General features: G+C 40.3%; 1 protein-coding gene across 1 annotated transcript in view; it reads right to left on the bottom strand.

The window, feature by feature from the left end:
- EMILIN3 (elastin microfibril interfacer 3) overlaps positions 1-20,652 on the bottom strand; it is a gene marked incomplete at both ends in the record, with an annotated part of 39,131 nt that extends 18,479 nt beyond the window's left edge. Inside the window, 2 exons of the mRNA XM_081323129.1 lie at positions 4,431-4,553; positions 20,447-20,652. Of these exons, the coding sequence (XP_081179255.1) occupies positions 4,431-4,553; positions 20,447-20,652 (329 nt within the window). The remainder of the gene's footprint in view (positions 1-4,430; positions 4,554-20,446) is intronic.
- Positions 20,653-21,345: the final 693 nt, after the last annotated feature.

Genomic DNA, 21,345 nt, shown 5'->3' with positions numbered 1-21,345 from the left:
TGATCACATGACCTTGGGACACAGCAATCATCATAAATATGAACCAGTTGCCAAGCATCTGAATTTTTGATCATATGACCATGGGAATGCTGCAAAGGTTGTAACTGTGAGAAAAGGTCATAAGTTACTTTATTCAGTGCTGTTGAAACCTTGAATGGTTACTAAATGAACTGTTGTAAGTCCCACATGTTTTTCCTTTTATCCCCTCTTTCTAAACTATAAGCTCTTTCTGCCTACATTTCTTCCTTCTTTCTAAAAATTGCATATATGGACAATATATAGTAAAGCAACATGAGCATCATGTATCTTTGTACCATTTCAGTGCCCAAATCACAAAGTACCATTGAAAAAATACAGAAAGTATCTAAAAACATTTGCTTTTCTGGCCCATAATGAAAGTAAAAGTTACCTCCAAAAATGTTAGCCTGGCTGCAGATCTACTGATTAGCTGTTATTGAATCCACTTCCAATAGCATCATATCAAAGGTCCTGTGCAAGCATCTATGGAATGGGGCTATTTTACTTTCACTCACAATTCTTTGGATCCAGTCCACAATACAAGAAAGATTTATGCTATATTTGGGTCAACTTCCAAAAAATACATGATCATGCTGAGCAGTTTTTGGACTCTTGGCTAGTGTGACTCTTTGTTGGAAGCAAGCAGGCATTACATCCATTCATTTTTTAAATACAACAGCACTTCTGTCACTTAAAATATGATGTAGGAAAGCAAAGGAGGCATGGGAAACTGATGCCTAAATTGTCCTCTAATAAGCATTACATTTATATATATGGAGAAAGTCTTATCTGTAAGGCCACACCTGGAATACTGCACCCAGTTTTGGTCACCACGATGTAAAAAAGATGTCAAGACACTAGAAAGGGTACAGAGAAGAGCAACAAAGATGATTGGGGGACTGGAGGCTAAAACATATAGGGAACGGTTGCTGGAATTGGGTATGTGTAGTTTAACGAAGAGAAGAGTGAGGGGTGACATGATAGCAGTGTTCCAATATCTCAGGGGCTGCCACTAAGAAGAGGGAGTCAAGCTATTCTCCAAAGCACCTGAGAGCAGGACAAGAAGCAACGGATGGAAACTAATCAAGGAGAGAAGCAACCTAGAACTAAGGAGAAACTTCCTGACAGTTAGAACAATTAACCAGTGGAACAACTTGCCTCCAGAGGTGGTGAATGCTCCAACACTGGAGGTTTTTAAGAAGAGACTGGACAGCCATTTGCCTGAAATGGTATAAGGTTTCCTGCCTGAGCAGGGGGTTGGACTAGATGACCTCCAAGGTCCCTTCCAACTTCAACTACTACTACTACTACTACTACTTCTTCTTCTTCTTCTTCTTCTTCTTCTTCTTCTTCTTCTTCTTCTTCTTCTTCTTCTTCTTCTTCTTCTTCTTCTTCTTCTTCTTCTTCTTCTTCTTCTTCTTATTATTATTATTATTATTATTATTATTATTATTATTATTATTATTATTATTATTATTATTATTATTATTATTATTATTATTATTATTATTATTATTATTTCTCTCTACTGAGTGGTTTTGCATCAGAAAACTCCCATTATTCATAGAGACAATATCTGGTGAAGTGAGAAGAACCAATCCCTGCAATTTTTTTTCAGGGGCATTAAGGTCAAATTGAGCATCTGGATGTACCAAAATTCTCTCTGGAAGGAAGAGAGAACTGGGGGTTGCCCACATGTACTTTGGACAGCTGATCTTTATGAGAAGACTACAGAAATGATTGTTTTTACAGCCACTCGGTTTGACCAAGCCTCATCTTTTTAATCACTTTGGAGTTTTATTTTTCTTGTTGTTTGTTTAAGACTGAAAAACTTTCAGAATCACAGGACTCCCAGTCACTAGGTAGGATTCTCTTCAATCCACTTAAAAAGAAAGAATATCACATCTTTCTAGGTTTATGAGATCATTATTTATTTATTTATTTGGTGATTTCTGCAGCAAAGAGGTGATTCCAGAGTTCTTTCTGGAAAACTTTACAAATGGTAAAGGCTTTATGAAATTGATTTAAAGAAAGGCTTTGAAGTTAATTAGAAAGGGCTTCTTGTGTGGGAAAAACATACTGTATCTTGTTTACAAACAAGACTTTAAAAATCTAGTGCACAAATTGGCTGCTTTAAAGGAATTGTTTGATCTATGGGCCTGTGAATTACTTGAACTCTATTGGAACAAATCCTTCTGGAGATAACTGAGGTGAATTCTAAGTTGGATTTAAAAATTACAATTTATAAGAAACAGATGTAAATATTAGATTTACAAATGCAATTGGAATCATTTAAACATTGAAAAAGACATTATGGACTACCCTTTTAAACTGAAATATAAGATATATACTGAAGTTACTTAATGAAAATTACAATTAGACTTGAAAGATGATAAGAATTTTGAGATACCAGGAAAAGATACTAGAAGAAAACAGGAGTTTCAAATTATATTTATGAGATTTAAGAAGGGCTAAGAGGAAGAAGGAAGAATCTAAAACTGGTTTATCTGACTATATTTAAAAGTGTTCTTATTTCTGGTCATGCTTATTGGTTATCTGGATTGGATAGTTTTTCTTTTCGAAATGTCTAATGTGTAATTTTTAAACTTGGCAACTTTATAATATGTGGACTACAGTTCCCAGAACTTTCTAACCAGTCACCCACTGAGTGCCAAGCAGTTTAACAACTGCAAGCAGCTGAAACTGAATATTGTTTAACATCTGACAAAATATACCTGATAATGAATGATCCAACAAAAGGGACAGCATCAGGCAACTACAAGCTAATTACTTGCTTACCAACAATTTTCAAATTGCTAAGTGGTATGATAGCTGATGCAGTCCAACAGCATCTAGTTAAAAACAAGCTCTTTCCACCTGAGGAAACTGCCCAAACAGAAGAGGAACAAAAGATCATTTCCTATAGGTAGTCATTGACTTATAATTGTTTAACAACAATTTGAAATTATAATGGCCTTGGAAAGAAGTGATTTATTATTTGTCCTCAAAGTTACAACCGTCATACAAACTCTGTGATGCAGTCATTTGGCAATCAGCTCGTATTTGTGATGGTTGCAGCATCTTGCAGCTACATAATCATGATTTGCAACCTTCCCAGTCAGCTTCTGACAAGCAAAGTCAATTGGGGAAGCTGGATTTCCTATGGTGATTCACTTAATGACCAGGGTAAATTGGTTGTAAAATTGGCTTTCATCACATCATTACTCGTTTTATGACCTCACCAACTTACAAAGGAATTTCCAGCCTATTGTGGTTGTAAGTTAAGGACTACCTACAATTGACAAGACGATTTTGGAAATCATCTTGCAAGACAAGGAAGATCAATTTGAGTGGAGTTTAGATTGATTACAAGAAGACATTTGAATACCTGCCACAATAATCAAGAGCCTAGAAATAATAGAATTCAGTAGAAATCTCAGAAGCTTTGTGCATGACCAATGGCAGAAGGAAAGATACAGTTGTAGTCAATGGTGATAGATTGAGAGAGGTTCATATCAAGAAAGAAGAGTCTTTCTTAACTCTACTATTTTTCATTGCATAGATTCCTCTGTGAACGATACTGAACACTGGCATTAACAAAATCACTACCAGTCAATTACTGCCTGGCAGATTTATTTGGAACACCTTACATATGACAATATCTTTAGCATCATCAAAAAATAATATCTGCCTATCCCAGGTTCTTGGGAAAAACGCAATAGATAAAAATGCCAAATTGAGTGTAAACATTTGGCCGACTTTGCATCAGCCATAGTAATAATAATATTTCACCTTTACTCTGTAAACTCAGAGCAGCTCTCAGGAATTGCAACTCCCTGTGGAATTGATTGGGCTGAGAGAAAGACAGATCTAGTCTTAAATCATCCAAGTGGCTCACTTCGTTAGGATGCTGAGTCAGAAGACCATGGAAAGGTTGACAGCTTGGCAGTTTGAAACCCAAGAGCGTGAGCCGCATAACAAAATGAGCTTCTGTTAAAATTTGTCCCAAAGTCTGCCAACCTAGCAGTTCGAAAGCATGCAAATGCAAGTAGATAAATAGGTACCAGTTTGGTGGGAAAATAACAGGAACATGAAAGGAGTCCCCTCAGGTGTCCCCTGGGCAATGGTGATGTCACCGGCTAATCCTTTCAACCCAGAAGCGCCTTGGTAAGTGCTTCCAACATGAACGTAGTAGTAGTCATCCATGGACTAAGTGTGGATTTAAGACTCCCTGGTCCTCACTTTTCAACTTAGCCAGTTTAAACCCACTGGCTCAGAAGACTAAGAAGAAGATGAAAGAAGGGTTTCATAGTTTTGGTACTATCTATGATAAAAACAATATTCAGGAGTGACTTTTCTCAGCTCAAAAGATGTTGATAGATCTCTACACCTTTATCTCTGGCTATACTTACATGACTTTGCCAGGACACTTGGGTCCCCAGCTGCACTTGTGATACTCGGCTTTCACATAGCTCTCCACTCCATCCTGAAGAATGCACGTAACATTCCTCTGCACCACATATGCACAATAGATCCTGCATGAAAGCAAAGTCATATTTGGTTAAACATCTGACAACCAGATTTATCTCCCAACCCCTCTCAAAGCTCCAGGCCAGACTTTGCAGTTTTCCAGTCGGGCAAACAGCTAATGGGTTCTCCTTTTGGTTTTTCATTAGCAGGGAATGATCAAATAGCTGAGGCCATCAACCAGAAAGTTTCAGACGAAGACAAAATTATTTGGAGAGACAACTATGAAAGTACAAACTAGTAACCCAAATGCTGTCTGGGTGACCCAGTAAATATTTAAATTTCAAATTCTACATTCCTTAAGTACCAATATTTGGATACATTGAAAGCTTCTTTAGATGAATGCCATTTTTTCCCCTAACAAAACCTATGTAGGAAAAAGTACTCAGAGTTATTCACAAGTTGAAACCAAATAAGTAGTTTAACACTTTGAGGTATGGGATTCATACATAAAACTGAATCAGTAACAAAACTATTATGAGAATAATTTCAGCTGGAGCTTTTTCAGCAATAACAGCCTAAGAGATGTCAGTATGTAAAAGGCACTTCTCTTCTAAAGCTGCATCTTAGCAAACTGCATCTCCACTCTGTAACCCACTTGGTGACCAAATTGTCTATCCCTCCCCATTCCCCAACAGTGTTGCACCCATACCAGAAAAAGCACCTCAATATATCTTTTCTAGAAAGACATAAATTGATGGGTAATTTTTAAAATTAATTTATGTACAGTTCTTCTGACATAGGACCTTTGGCACTTTGCAACATAAGATCAATACAGGCGAAAATAATAAATAATGAAGACGGATTAATGTCTATACACATTCATTTCCAGGGGTAACAAATACAGCTCAAAGACTCTTGGAACCAAGCCTGCTTTTACAATCTTTCTGATCGCCATCACACATGCACAAAAAGTAATTTACTATAGCCTTATTCAAATGTGTAATGTGAACAATGTGGGCAAGGAGTGAGGTAGGGTTTATTTGCAAGCACTGCCTCTTCTGTATACCTTAATGTCTAAGTTCAGAATAGTTACTCCACTGTGAATCAGAGGCTGATAGCCCTTAGAACACAGCTATTAACCTTAATATATCTTAGTAGATGGCAGTCTTTGTCTGACCTTGTCTGAGTTTAGAAGCTAGGCAAGAACTGGTCTGGTTAATAGTTGGAGGGAAAACTCCAGGGAATACTGAAACTATAGAATGTGAAAAATGGAATAACATTCCTGAAAAGGCAATGGCAAACAATTTCTATACTGTTACCAAGAAATGGCATGGATATATTTATGAAGTCTTGTGAAGTCAAGAGTTGAGATTGATGGAAAAAAATCTGTAATGTACATATCCATTTTTAACTTTGATGTATTTAAAGTGACTATAATGAACAGAATGTAAAACTTTTTGGATTGGAAGGAGTGCTTTCCTTCCACTCCAAAACAAAGGCACGTGTGTACCCTCCAGTCTTTTTGACTCCTGGCAACTGTCTGGGGAAGTTGCTGGTGTGTGTGTGTGTGTGTGTGTGTGTGTGTGTTGACAAGGTTTTTCAGCAGAGGTTTGCCATTATTTTTTCCCTAGGGCTGAGGGAGAGTGACTGGTCTAAGGCAGGCATGTCAAACTGCCGGCCCGCAGGCGGATGCATCATACTAAAACCGTGCCCACCCCATTGCCAGCAATGGGGGGAAAGTCGCGATACATCGTACGATGTCACAAGTTTGACGTGCCTGGTCTAAGGTGAGCCACCTGGCTTCACGTCTATAGTGGGGGAAAACTCAGCTTCTGATCTGACCACTACACCAAACTGGCTCTCCCAAAGGAAGCAAATATATCCGCATTATCTTTTTCCTGAATCTGCCCATTTTATCCACTGCATGAAAATCAAAGGCTACTGAAACTTTGTTGTTGTTGTTCAGTTGCGAAGTCATATGTGACTCTTCACATCCCCATGGAGCATAGCACACTAGGGGTCCCCTTCCTCCATTGACTCCAGGAGTTTTCTCAAATGCTGAAATTTACACTGAAATTTACATTATCCCTATTGTGTGTTAGCTATGAAATACCATCCCCACTGTCCTCTTTACTGGTATACTAAGTCTTTTCCCTTTTATAAATAAATATGAATATTCTTTAGAGTTAGACCTTCCATATATTCCTCAGTTCATATCTAGCATATGCCAGGATATCATCTGCTATACATGCCCTTGTCAAAGCCAAGGTTGTGGTATTTTCCTGTCCATCAAGTGCAGACGCATAAACTAGGTTACTATTTAATTTCCCTGAAATTTGAGTAAATGCTAGTTTGGGGTTTTTCAGTTGTTTTTCTGGCATTAAAGTCTGCAAGACATATTTGGAGGCTGACGAGTAAGAAACTTAACCCTGATACTGTATCTGTCTCTATGAAAACCGACACTGAGATAATTTCAGTTTCAGAATTTCTGGTATAGTACCTGATTTTGTTTTCTTTCTGTGTTGAGCTCATGGAATGAAAATAGAATAAATAGTTCATATCAGCTTAATGGTTAATCAGTATTTTAAAACATTTCAGATTGTTGAAATCTGCGGAATGGTAATATATTCAGATAATAGTGCATAATTTGGACCAGATACATAAAAAGCACATGAAACCTCTCAAATTTATTATCACTACTAAGAGCTTTTGGATGATTCCAAACCTACAATTTATTTTTTACAGACAATTGAGGAGTTTGATAAGATAAATATTGATTGGTAAGTTGTAAGAAATATAGAATAAAAAATTGGAAACTTCTGTTTTTTAAAAGAGCTATGGGTTAGGAGCTTAAAATTTCCACATGTTGCTATTAAGACACACTTCTGCAATTCAACAACAAATTCCATATTAAGTGATTTTGATAATTCAGAGGATGTTTAGTAAGAGCTAGAAATCAACCTTAGAATAATAGCGTAGATATTGACACATTTGTTCTGGGGCTATTCCAAGATTATTCTTTTCTGGTTTAATATTTATAGACTTATGGTGTTGGGAAAAGAAATAAGATTTAAATATATCAATATAATGTTGATCTATATTCAAAAGCCTATTATTGCATTGAGTGCTCTGGATTTATTCTGCATGGACTATCGCTAATTAGACTGCTTTACTATGATGAAAAGACCTTCCATACTTGACATAAAAATCTTGGAATTTATAATACGTTTATACAGTACTTTGAAGTTATAAAGCTGTGTTCCTCAAAAAAAACTTTCTTTTGGGGGGAAAGGAAGACCAATTCTCCTCTGTATGATCTAAGGTTGATCAGTTGTTTAAAATACTGAATTATTTTCATGGATATTATTTATTTCCTACCTACTGTATGTTTTAATATTATCATGCTGTTTTTTTCTGTTTCTGTTCCCTTTGAGCTTTCCTTATTCTTCTTCTTTTGGCACTGCATGTTAAAAGCACTGGGTGTTTTTTTCCTTTTTAACAAACTGCATGGATGAGTGGAGTTGAGAAACTTACAATATTCCTACAGTTTTCCATCAGATGCCATTTCAAATTATATTCCCTCTGATCCTCTAAGTATCACAGCATGGAGAGTCTTAATATCTATGAATTTATTTAATTCCATTCTAAAGCTATTTACTTTGTTAGCTGATACCATATCTTAAAATAATTATTTTTGACATTCAGCTAGGCATCAAGTTCTTTCACTGTTTATTATGAATTTCTCATAGAGATGGGAAAAGATGAAAAAAATAAATAAAGCGGCAAACACTATAGGAGTTGCTCTGTTCCTCCTGGTTGTTTGAGATACTCCTTTCTTGCAACTGTTGTTATTCCAGATCTAGATTCATTATTGATTTGTATAAACACTTACAGTATTGACTTTCAGTCTAGTTCCTACTGAAAGCCAACATGGCATTCACCTTTTCACAGTTGCCTTACCCTCATGAAATTTTAACTGACTCTCCACCCCTATCTGTGATATTTTTTATGATGAATTTTTTTATTATTTTCTTTTTTCTCCCATTGGTTCACATTTATACTGAACTGCACTTGCCTTTTTCCCCTCATGCATCTCATTTGCTTTTTCCCACCCTGAATGATTTATTCTATCTCAAAATTTGGATGTCTCATTCCTCAACTATATCTTCTGATCATTTATAAATAAACTGAAAAGCAACTATTCCAGGTCCTTGGAGGACTGAGCAAAGGCCCACCCTACATCTGGAAGTATTTATAGCTGGAATTGTTCATGAGAAACCAATAGCAGCCTTGAGATGACTGCATACAAAGATAATACAGCCCTTTTCTCCTTTATTTGAAGGCTTCTGGTAATGGTCAAGAAGGGGCACCAAATCACAGAAGAAGAAATGCATTACTCTACTTGCCATTGATGATGGTCAACTTGCTGTCTGGGTTTAGTGTGAATACTTGGTCTGTAATAGCCTCCTCAGTTGCAGGAGAGTGAGATTAAGTTACCATTAAATCTTTGAATTGATTGCTTTAAAAATGCCCGTCCTTAAGGAAAACTGTAGGGATGCTTACAGCTGCATAGCACTAGAATCCAGGATCCAGATCCAGATCAGGAATCTTTGACTGAAGATATAAAATATACAGAATATGTGGTAGATAAGGGAAGGTAATTTAGTAAAAGCAGATTAAGGGTAATCGGGACCATATATGTCCACTACAAAACCACAATGATGAAAAAGGATGAAATGTGCATTTGGAGGAAGAGGAGGAGGAGGAGGAGGAAAGCATCTCCATCAGACAACTCAGTGCTAAGGTCTGGCATCCCAGAAGACCCCTCCCAAAGTCTGATTACAATAGCCAAGCCAGACTTAATACTGCCTTTCTAGACAAAGAGCAAATGGCTAGGCATACAACACAATGAACAACATCTTGCTGGTAAAGCAAAGAATACCAGTCACTTCCCGGAGAAAGTGGATGAGGACTCGGCATTCCCAAAACAGTGACTTTTGGCCCAGTTAGTGTGATCACGTCTTGCCAGAATCACTGGTAAGGAGGTATGCCTGGATGTCTGGGAGACTTTCTTAAGGGTGTTGTGAAAGGCTGATTTTGTTTCTTTTATGCAACAAGAAATAAAGGAAGACGCTGCAGATGTCATGTTTGAGATCAATTAAATGGCAATGTTAGCATTATCTTTACCAAAGCTGCTACATATCACATTTGAAACTTGAGGCTTTGAACTATGAACTTTGAGAGTTTGTCTCCTCCAAAATCCACTACAGCATAGTTGGAATTCTGAAATAATGGTTGCATTAATTTGCAAGTGGAATGCCATATGTTTGCAATTTGATAATAATGAAAATCACTTAGTCCAAAAAAAATATATCAAAATGCACTTAAACACCCCAAACATTTTGAACATTTCTCTGACATTACAAAGTGTTGAAAATATTAAACCTTACATTATCATCATCAAAAGCTGCCTCCCCTGAATGAAACACATCAGAATGAAAAATCAATTGTGGGGTTTGAAGGCTACTTGTTAAGCTCTTTGGATCATAACAGGTTCAAATCTAACTTTAGCTAAAAAGTTGAAGACTTAAGAAGAATGGCTTGCCTCTAGCAATCACTGGAGTTTTTTAAGAAGAGATTGGACCACCATTTGTCTGGAATGGTATAGGGTCTCCTGCTTGAGCCTGGGGGATGTACTAAAAGACCTCCACGGTCCCTTCCCGCTCTGTTATTATGTATACTGTAAAAATTAAATTTAGCTCCACTTCTGAAAGAAGTAATAATTTCTTTGAATTAGGCTTAACCCCTGGTGACTTATGGACACCTCCATGGGGTTTTCTTGGAAATACTATAGAAATAGTACAATATATTCTTTCTGAGATGCTTTTCCAATTTTCTAATTGGAACCTACTGCCCGGAATGGCCTGATAGTATCTCATCTAAGTACAACTGAGTTAGTAACTGTGAACCACAGTGACATAGAAAGATGTATATCATGTATGCAATAAAGAGAATATGTACACTGGTGATGCCACTTAAAGACAGGAATGTGACAAGAGAGAGAGAGATGCAACAAAAGCTGCTATGTATCCTCACCTCCAATAGAAGAATTTCTCTTCATAGCTTCAGGGTTTTCTATGCATTTTTCCATGATACTCTATTCTATTCCATCTTGTTTTCTATCCCCCCCCACCTCCTTTTTTTCTCCCAACAGAGACTCATTGGGGTTTGGGGCCATGATCTAACTCCCTCAGAATTTCTAAAACATTTTGTGTAGGTTGTTCTGGTTCTTCTGAGATTCTTCATACTTCCCTTCATTTCTCAGAGGTTCTTTTCAAACATAATCAGTCCTCACCACCTCAGTTTGCCATTAGAAAGAGAAAGAGACAGAATACTGGAGAAATAGTGCAGTGGGGGCATCTCTAGGCAGGTGATGAAGCAGCAGTGACAGTCCCCTAGCCACTCCCTCTGAGCATCCTGGCGAGTCCCCTCTCTTGGACAGCCCTGCAACCACTAGTTTTGTGGTCCAGTAAGATGTACACATGGACTCCAGAAGATGGTAGAGGACAGGAAGGCCTGGAGGAATGTTGTCCATGGGGTCACGATGGGTCAGACACGACTTCACAGCTAACAACAACAAGATGGACACTTCTGGGTCAGGTCAATTATACAATGTCATCTCACAGGACCAGGAAGTGTATTCCTGCAGATCTTGCCCTCTGGAATGATTTCCCCCCGAGATTTGTATGAATCCCATCATGATGGCTTTTAGGAATTCATTAAGGACCTAGTTGTTCTTCTAGGTTTTGGGGACTGGGTGATCATGGGAACCTATTTCATTTTGGTTCTGAGAGGTTTATGATTGATATTTTGTTTTTCTGGTCATTGGTATACTTTAAAGGTAAAGTAAAGGTAAAGGTTCCCCCGCACATGCGTGCTAGTCGTTTCCGACTCTAGGGGCCGGTGCTCATCTCCGTTTCAAAGCCAAAGAGCCAGCGCTTGTCCGAGGACATCTCCGTGGTCATGTGGCCGGCATGACTAGACGCCAAAGGCGCACGGAACGCTGTTACCTTCCCACCGTAGTGGTCCCTATTTTTCTACTTGCATTTTTACGTGCTTTCGAACTGCTAGGTTGGCAGAAGCTGGGACGAGTAACAGGCGCTCACTCTGCTACGCGGCACTCGGGATTCGACCCGCCAAACTGCCGACCTTCCGATCGACAAGTTCAGCGTCCCAACCCACTGAGCCACCGCGTCCCCTTGGTATACTTTAGCATATTGTAAATAAAAGGTTTTTTTCATTGTAAGCCACCCAAAATTGTATAGAAACTCTCAAATTTAACAAACAAATAAATAAATGTGGTATAAGATTAATAATTGGTTATTTTTTGTTTTAGTTTATTTTATTCCTTATATTGTGTTTATATTGTTTTTATAATGGAACTGCCCAGAGTTGGTCTGGAGTCAGACAGCACCCAAGTCAGTCAGTCAGACAGACAGACAGACAGTCCTGCTGCCCTTGAACATGGCAAGGTGAAATTGCTAATCCAGATGGGTCTGGGGAAGAAGGATTGTTTTATATTTTATTCAGGCAAAGAAATGTTTTCAGCTGGCTGATTTTGGCTTCCATGGAGTGGCTTACTAAACTATTCAGACAAGACAAGAGGTTTTATTCTGAAGAGTTTCCTTTGCTGCATTAACTTTGAATGAATGGGAAACATTCCAAATTGTAAGATGAGTTCCCATCTGCAGTCAGAGATGTATCATTGCCTACTTCAGTTTATCCATGAATAATACATATTGAATATTTCCCTGAATCAGCATGACAGATTGCCCATGTTAACACAACGCGCTTAATCGAGCTACTGAATTAATCAAATTTCTGGTTTTGCAGAATGCGTTGACCTATAAACAAACAAAACGGATTGAGTTTACACAGTGCAGTAAGCCACAAAACAACAGAGTAAACTTAAAACTAACCAAGCTTCACTCATTATGCAAATGGAGCCACTCAGCCTTTAACAGACCTGGTGAAGCATGTTCTGCAAATGCAGCCAGCTTCCCTTTAGTTCTGCCATGCGGTAGGTCTCTGGGATGCTTAATTTCCACCCTCTGGATGTTGGGAGCCTAAAATTCCCTCCAGATTATCAGTCAGTTATTCTATTCATCCATCCAAACAATCAGCCCAAGCACTGAAATCTCTTTCTGTGTTTACACATTCTCCCAGGAGAAAGAATAGCAGATTCTCACACTGCAGACTTACTTTTTGTGTCAATCCAAGCACTTTCAGCCGAAACAGCAGCTATGGATGAGAGGAAGGAGAGAGAGGAGAGAGCACGAATGGACCTGTGTTTTACATGCCTGTACTTAAATAGATTCTTTCCCCTTTTTATGTGAGTTTCTTTCCAAATACTTAAGCAGCCACATTACTTTGAATGGATGTAGTAAAGCATGCTGCAGAACTCACCTTCTGCCTATCAAGAAGAAAGAAGATACATAGCAGTGTTTAGTACAGGTAGTCCTCAACTTATGACCAGCTGCTCATCAATTCCTCAAAGTTACAATAGACCCCAAAAAGGTACTTATGATTCGGTTCTGAAGTTCTGACATCGGCCCTCCCCATAGTCATATAGGCACTCTGCAACCAGCCTGCTCTTATACTCATTTGCAATGTCCTGCAGTCATGTGATCATTATTTATTTATTTATTTATTTATTTATTTATTTATTTATTTATTTTATTTAATTTGTATACTGCCCTTCTCCCGAAGGACTCAGGGCGGTGAACAGGGCAATAAATACCAAAATACAAAAATTAAGAACAGATTAAACCCTAGTGCCCAAATACAATAAATAAATTACTTAAAAACAATAATTAAAACCCAAACCCATCAGACCAGGCTGGCTTGTTCAAACAAATAGGTTTTTAGATCACGTCGGAAGGAGCGAAGGTCAGGGGCCATCCGGAGCTCAACCGGTAAACGGTTCCACAGGTCAGGCGCACCCACAGAGAACACCCTCCCCCTGGGGGCCACCAGTCGGCATTTTCTGACTGGTGGCACCCTGAGGAGGCCCTCTCTGTGGGAGCGCACTGGGCGGAGGGAAGTTGATGCCGGCCGCAGGTGCTCCCTAAGGTACTCCGGACCCATGCCATGTAGGGCTTTGTAGGTCATTACCAGCACCTTGATTTATGGTGTTTTTGCCAGAAACCGGCAAAAACACCATAAGAGTTTGCTTAATGACTGCAGCATTCACTCTGTCACTGTGATGTTCACTTTACGACTGCAGCATTTTGCCACCGCAAAAAAAGTTATAAAATGGGGTCTGGTCATTTGATCATCTGCTTTACAACCATCACAACTTACGACTCTAATTTCCAGGCTCAATTATAATCATAAATTGAGGATTACCTCTATGCAAGATTGATGACTGTGTCTCTGCTTACTTTCATGCATTTTGTGTGTGTTTACTATCCTCAAATTTTATATTTTTCCCCAGTAACATGCCTATTTCTGTTAATATTAGTTCTAAGGGCCAAATAATCTCATAAAAGGTCAGCTTTAGTCATAGCAGATGAGTTAGAAAATTGCAAATGTTATTCTCAGTTGCATCTATAAAAAACATATGTTTCTCATCCTAATTTTTCATAGTAGCTAACCAGATGCCACCATAAAAGCTGTGTGGAATATGGAACAGTTATGTTCCTTTCATTCATTGCCTTTAGGGACAAGAAACCCTCAAAACTAGTGTCTTCCACGTGTTGATGGAATTCCCAAACATTGTTCTGGAAACTATCTGAAGGGTAAAGTTATAGTAAACCTTTCTGAGTTTTTCTGATATGCTTCTAAGACCTTCTATACCAAGGCCAGAGAATTCCACTGACAAAGATCGGACAGCCAAAGGATGACCTTCTTTAGATTGAATGAAGAGCTCTTTTAAAGAATGGCTTTTAAGAAATAATATTTTAAAACTCTCTTATAAGAAGAAGCTTTTGCGCTACAAGAAGCACGTACAATGTCATTTTCAGGGACTGAAGAAATAGCCCCTGTATAACTCATCAACAGCATTTGGCAGGTTGGACCATAAGAAAGGCTGAGCGCCAAAGAATTGAGGCCTTTGAACTATGCTGCTGGAGAAGACTCCTGCGAGTCCCTTGGACTGCAAGGCATTCAAACTGGTCCGTCCTAGAGGAGATCAGCCCTGTCTGCTCTTTAGAAAGCCAGATCCTGAAGTTGAAACTCAAATACTTTGGCCACCTAATGAGAAGGAAGGACTCACTGGAGAAGAGCCTAATGCTGGGAAAGGTTGACGGCAGTAGAAGAAGGGGATGACAGAGAACGAGGTGGCTGGATGGAGTCACTGAAGCAGTAGGCGTGAGCCTAAATGGACTCCAGAAGATGGCATAGGACAGGAAGGCCTGGAGGAACGTTGTCCGTGGGGTCGCGATGGGTCGGACATGACTTTGCAACTAAAAACAACAACAACAACAAAAAGAAACCTGATTTAGGCAAATGTTTAGGCAAATGTTTGCAAGGAGCTTTGTGGATTTTTTGTAGCTACAAACCAGGTTGGGTTGAAATACATAGGCTGGAATACATGCATGACAGTACAGAGTTTCGTGTAATGCACAATAATTATTGCTACTTCGGATCCTGAAGAAAAGGCTTGTGAGGAGGGTCCCTCTGCCTCTGATCCCTCCTTGAAAGCTTTCAAACTGTTTTATTAATTTACTTCAACCATCACTTCTCTCAGCCCAGGCCTGAGAATCTTTGGACGACAGCAAATGATTCTTGATTAAAATATCAGAGGTTTTAACCTTACTTGTATCAGGAGCATAGCATGTTGAAACATGCCTGCAGACCTCTCCCATGGCATCAGCCAAGTTCCTTACCCCACCTGACGTCATCTGGCTTGATTTCATTCAATCTGTGTCACTCTTGCCCATGAAGAACCAGTTGTTCTCTCTCAGTCCAGCCTATCTTGAAGAACATAAAATGAATGGAGATTCCAAGGTAATGTACTTCCAGCTCTTGGAGGGAAGATAGATTATAAATCTAATAAAAGCCAGTGTCAAAATCCCTGCAATATTCTTAAAATTTAAAATGAACCCACCAGTTCAAACATGTTGCCTGTCTTTCCTCTCTACTTTAGTCCATTTTTGGAAAGGCCCCATAACTCAGCAGGAGGACATAGCCTTCAATTTTCATCCAGTGTATTTCTCAAGAGTATATGAAACACATATTCCAGATGCTTTTACCAGCATCTGCTTAGGATATGTTATTTTGTCTTTCATTAAAAATTTTGCTTTCCATTCAGCCTTACACACTCTGAGCTGTGCTAAGAAACAGTTCCCTGCAACTCCTTCCTCCATAATATCCTACAGTCCTACTGGTAGCAAGAGTTATTATGCACTACATTCAGAAGACACTTGGCTTATGGCAGGGGTGCCAAAGGTTTGGCTCACATGTTCCAAGTTTCTCTAACATCCGTTTTATGGGCCATCCAACATGGATAGAGCTGATAATACAGGTAGTCTTCAACTTATGACCACAATCGAGCCCAACATTTATGGTGTTAAGTGACAAGTTTGTTAGTGAGTTTTGCCCCATTTTATGACTTTTCTTGCCACATATGTTAAGTGTATCACTGCACTTGTTAAATTAGTAATACGGTTGTTAAATGAATTTGGTTCTGACCTTGTCAGAAGGTCGCAAAAGGGGATTACATGACTCTAGGACACTGCAACCATCACAAATGTAAGTCAGTTTCATGCATCCAAATGTAAATCATGTGACCATGGAGATGCTACAACGATCATAAGTGTGAAAAATGTTCATAAGTCAGTGCCATTGAGACTTTGAACAGTCACTAAACTACCTGTATTTTGTTTCTTTTGCATTTGGGGCTTTGTTTGACCCCTTAAATCTTCTGAAACCCTCTCCCAAAATAGGCCTTGGTTGTGCCCACTTTTTATATATGACACTTGGCATGTGATGTAAAACTGGCCTTTGAGCCAACAGAAGATGCTTTGTGGCTGGTTTATGGGGATGGAGGGGGATGGTTCACACAATTTAATGCATGGTGAAGCCTTTCTTCATTAAGAAAGCTCATATTTTGAAGCAAATCAACCTGATTTGAACTTTCTAGCCTAATAGACAGGTTGGAATACAGTCCAATAATGTTCCTTGGCAGTACATTCCATGAATTAATTATGGATCATGTGACACTGTTTCTTTTGTCCATCCTGAATCTCCTGTCACTGGGTGACCCCAAGTTCATGGTATTATGGAAAGAGGAGAATCTGCTCTATCTACTTGCTCCACATCATTTTTTAATTTTCAGTTTTATTGTGTGGCCTCTCTCTCAGGAGTGCCATTTCTGGATGAAATTGTTGACCCCAATTTCACTTCAGCCAATTTGTGATTATTCTGCAGGAGCACAAGAATATGTCCCACTTCATTTATTCTTCATACTAGTAGTAGATTGTTATTTAAACTTAACTGGCTTTGTATGCCAAACAGATAAAGGGGGGGAGAGGGAGGAGGAGGAGGAGGAGGAGGAGGAGGAGGAGGAGGATACTTAGGTTCTTGGAACACAAATCATTGGAAAATACCGGTCTAGAAATTATGTAATTTGTTGAATGAATAGATCGTAATAATAATGTAACTATAACAATGCAGAACAAATAATGCTGCTACATTAAAATTAAAAAATAAAACCTGCTGACTCAAGATTTAGGGATGTTTGGAATCTTTCTTCTCACTCTAATCCTACACAAGCAAAGGACTCTGCTGGAGTGCAGTAACCAGAGAAATGGGATCACTGAAAAATAAGTTCATCAATGAAGATTCACACATAAAAGTTGTCTTCATCCAATTTTTGGACAATGTCCCCTTGTCTTTCAGCCTCCATGCACCCACACAATAGCCTGCCTCTTTCAAAGATCTCTGTGTAGCACTTCAGAAGGATAGAGGTGAGGCTGTAAAAAAGTGGATCAATCTCATTCAGGGGTTGGTATAAAATGCAAAGGGAGTAAATGCACCTAAATAAACAACTATTTGCAATTCACACTTGAATGCATCTGTCAGCAGCCCTTCAAACTTTGCTAAAGAAAAAAAGACCCTCCTCTTCCATCTACCCCTCCCCATTTTTCGGCTTTCATGGAAATCTGGACAAGCCTTTTGTTTGCCTTTTTGAAAAAAAAGAAGACTGTAAATAATGATATGCTTCACGTTTGAGAACAAGAATAGATTTTTGGAACAAATGAAAAGTGCAAGCCTATGTAAAACCCTACATAGTAATATGTATCAATGAGTTCAAGGGATTGACTCCTAGTAAATAAGTTGATGTAGAAATGTAACCTAAGCTTGAAATAAATATCAATAGTATCAACTGAACAGAAATAAGCATTTATTGAGCAAGTATGATGCAGGGGTTAAGGTGTCAGGCTAGAAAGTGGGTGAATCTGGACCAGTAACTATATCTCAGCACTAGAAAGATGGCAAACTATATCTGAAATCTTGCCAAGAGAACTACAGGTCCAGGCAATGAGCAGTATTCAACAAAGAGTCAAAGGCGCACACACACACACACACACACAAATCATTCATTAATATGTGCTATCTGTTAACGTTAGACTGTAATTCTGAGCAACGTTATTTATTAAATGTGTATGTTGCCCATCTCACAAGCCAAATCAACTCTGGACAGCATATAAAATAAATAAATAAACCTTCTCAGAATTACAATATAACAGCACTAATACTGTAGCAGGATCCCAAGTAGTTGCAGGAACGGGGCCTGTGCTTTTCATTCATGCCTCCAATCTTGGTTGAAATTTTCATGCAGCATCCTCAGAAATAGGGAAGGCAAGTTACACAGAGAAATGTGGGGGAGGGGGGGAAACACATGAACCGATTAGTCTGATGCTAGGGTTGCAGACTAGCTCCCAAGAATCACTCAGCCAGTTCCTGCCAAATGCTTAAAGCATGGGAATGGAAGCAGGGAGACTAGCTAACATAGGCCTAATTACTCTCTTTCATTCATCCTATCCTTAAGAGTGCAGTGTGCAGTGGTTAGAATGCAGTATTGCAGGCTAATTCTGCTGATTGCCAGCAGTTTGATTCTCAAGGGCTCAGTGTTGACTCAGGCTTCCATCCTTCCCAGGTCGGTAAAATGAGGACCCAGATTGTTGGGGGCAATATGCTGACTTTGTAAACTGCTTAGAGAGGGCTGTAAAGCACTCTGAAGCGGTATATAAGTCTAAGTGCTATTGCTATTTCCAGAGGGTAATTTTGGTGTGCAAGAATAGGAGGGGGAAGTGCTTCACACCCTTTCTCTAGCTCTATTGCAAGACAGAAGGGACTGAACAATGAAATAGGCATGCAGGAGTCCACTTATCACAGTTTCTTTTTTTCTTTTTACTTTGCAATTTGTACAAAGTCTTTAACTTCAGCTGCACCCTGTCCTGTTCTTCTAGATCAGGGGTAGGCAACCTTGGCTCTTTTATGACTGGTGGACTTCAACTCCCAGAATTCCTGAGCCAGCTGGCTCAGGAATTCTGGGAGTTGAAGTCCAGGGCTTTTTTTGTCATAGAACGCTCAGAACGGAGTTCCAGCACCTTTTTCTCTACCCTACCTTGTAGGGTAGGCAAGGCGGGTTGTATGACATGTGTGAGTTCCGGCACCTTTTTCTTTTTCAAAAAAAGCACTGCCACGAGTCATAAAAGAGCCAAGGTTGCCTACCCGTGTTCTAGATAGAATATGGGGGTTCAACTGCCGGCCGGCGGGCCGGTTGCATCAGGTGGAGGCTGCGCCCACTCCAGCTCCAGCAATGCTCACGTGACGCGGCGAGTTTGACACCCGTGTTTTAGATGCTTTATTTTGAGGATTTGTTTCACTCTTTACAATGCATCGTTCCTTCTGTAGCCAGCCTTTTTTTTTACGATTCTCCCCAAGCAGTTTCTCCGCGTGGGCTCTCTATGTGGCCATCCACCATCTACCTGCCTGGAATCCCCATTTTCTCTCCTTCCCCCCCCCACCCTTGTCCGGGAGCCAAAGCAGGTGATGTCCGTCTCTAGCTGAAAGAGCTGCGGTTCCTCCCCCTTCGGGCACGCCCTCGCCTCTCCGCCCTTTCTCCAGCGAGCGAGGAGGCGCGCTCAGCCCGAGGAATTCAGAGGGAAAATTCCTTGCTCCTGAACTGGAGACAGGGTACCCGGGTGGGGGAGCGGGCTGGCCTGGGAACGAATAACCCGCACCCTCCCTCCTTCCCTCTACGCCGGCGTGCTCATCATCCCGACCTGTTCCGAGTGTCTCGGGAGAGGAAATAAATCCCTTTTTATGGATTGGATCTCTGGTATGCAAAGCCTAGAACTTTGTAGGGCAGGCGAGTTTCTCCCCCCCCCACCTCTCTCGCAGTGTTGCATCTTCTCGGTTTTCTTGCCTTAAATTCGTCCAGAATTTACTCAATACGCTTGGAGCAAACGAAAATAAAATGAAATGCACGCTTATTCAATAAACCAAGCCGTTCTTCCAGCCCTTTCGCGGAGCATTCCGGATTGCTAAAATCCCTATTAATTCTGCAGATCTGTGATCCTGGGAAAAAGGCAAGGAGGAGCAGTATGGGAGCGGGCAGTGGGCTGGGGAGAGAAGTAAGTCCCAGAAGAAACCCACGTAAGGGAGTTTAAAACATCTACTCCTCTTTCTACCCGTCGTCCTTTTAATGTGGAATTCGCTCCCTAATTCATATACCTCAGTAGTAATACGGGGATCTGGGTAGGGGTGGGGAAATCCTCTGGGTCAAACGAAATTGACCCGCGAGTGGAAATTGACAAACCGCCAGAAACGAAAGAAGGAGAAATGGATAAGAAACACCAAAGCTGCCTTGGAAAATTGATGGGAAGGTAAACATAACACCCGATTACCGAGTGAAGAACGAAGAAAAAAAATTAAAATGCCTTACTTATGTTTCGCCAGGGGCTTCTCTGGAGTCAGCTGAGGGCTAGATCCTGAGGTATAGAGGTTGTATCTGTTGCCATAAGAGACAGGCAGAGGATGGCGGTAATACGTCCCTTTCGCCTCGGTAAGACAAACCAGTGTCCCAGCGCAGAGCAAAGAAATCGACGTGCCAAAGAAAACTTCTCTGGAGAATCCCTTCGCCCGATTCATGATCCCCAATTTTCTCCCAAAGATCTGCTGAAGGAGATCTGTCTGAGGCTAGTTCGCCTTCGGCTTTCCAGTCTGGAGGGGCGAAAAAGAGAGAAGGTGGGCTGCAATTGGCTCTTCCCAAAGCCCTTTACGAAATGAGGAGGAATTCTTCGCCGAAAAGAGAGAGAGGGAGAGACCCAGGCTACGATTGCTCTGCCCGGGGCCGAGGGAAACGCGCTCTCCGCCGGCGCTTGAGCTGCTCGTTCCAGTTCAACGCTCTTTTGTACCTTTCCTTGCCATTCACTTCTCTCCAGGCAGCTACGGTCCCTAGTACGGCAGGGAAGAGGGGCGGGACCCTCTCGCTGTATTAGCATAATACTCCTTCCATCTTTTCCTCCAGCCGATTGGCCTTTGAAATGCTGGCCCAGCCAATCCGGGTACAATCCCCCCGCAGCGCTGCATCAGACACTATCTTTAAAACCGGAGGAGAAGGAGAAAGGGAAAGAGAGGAAAGAAAAGATGAAGGAAAATGGGTGGGTGGGTGACCGGGAGGGAGGAGAAGGAGGAAAGCAAAACCAGGGATGAGAGAACTAGACCGAGAAAAAGGCCAAGGGGAGAGAGAGGAGGAGAGCCACAGTGTGCCAAAGTCAAGAATGCCATCTTCCTGGAAAGTTGGCAGGAGGTGACCTGCCGTTTCTCAGACCTCTCCACTGT

The sequence above is a fragment of the Vipera berus genome (genome assembly GCF_964194415.1).
Source record: "Vipera berus genome assembly, chromosome: 3".
Lineage (NCBI taxonomy): Eukaryota > Metazoa > Chordata > Lepidosauria > Squamata > Viperidae > Vipera > Vipera berus.
Note: the sequence above shows the minus strand (reverse complement) of the source record. Positions and strands in the feature narration are given on the sequence as shown.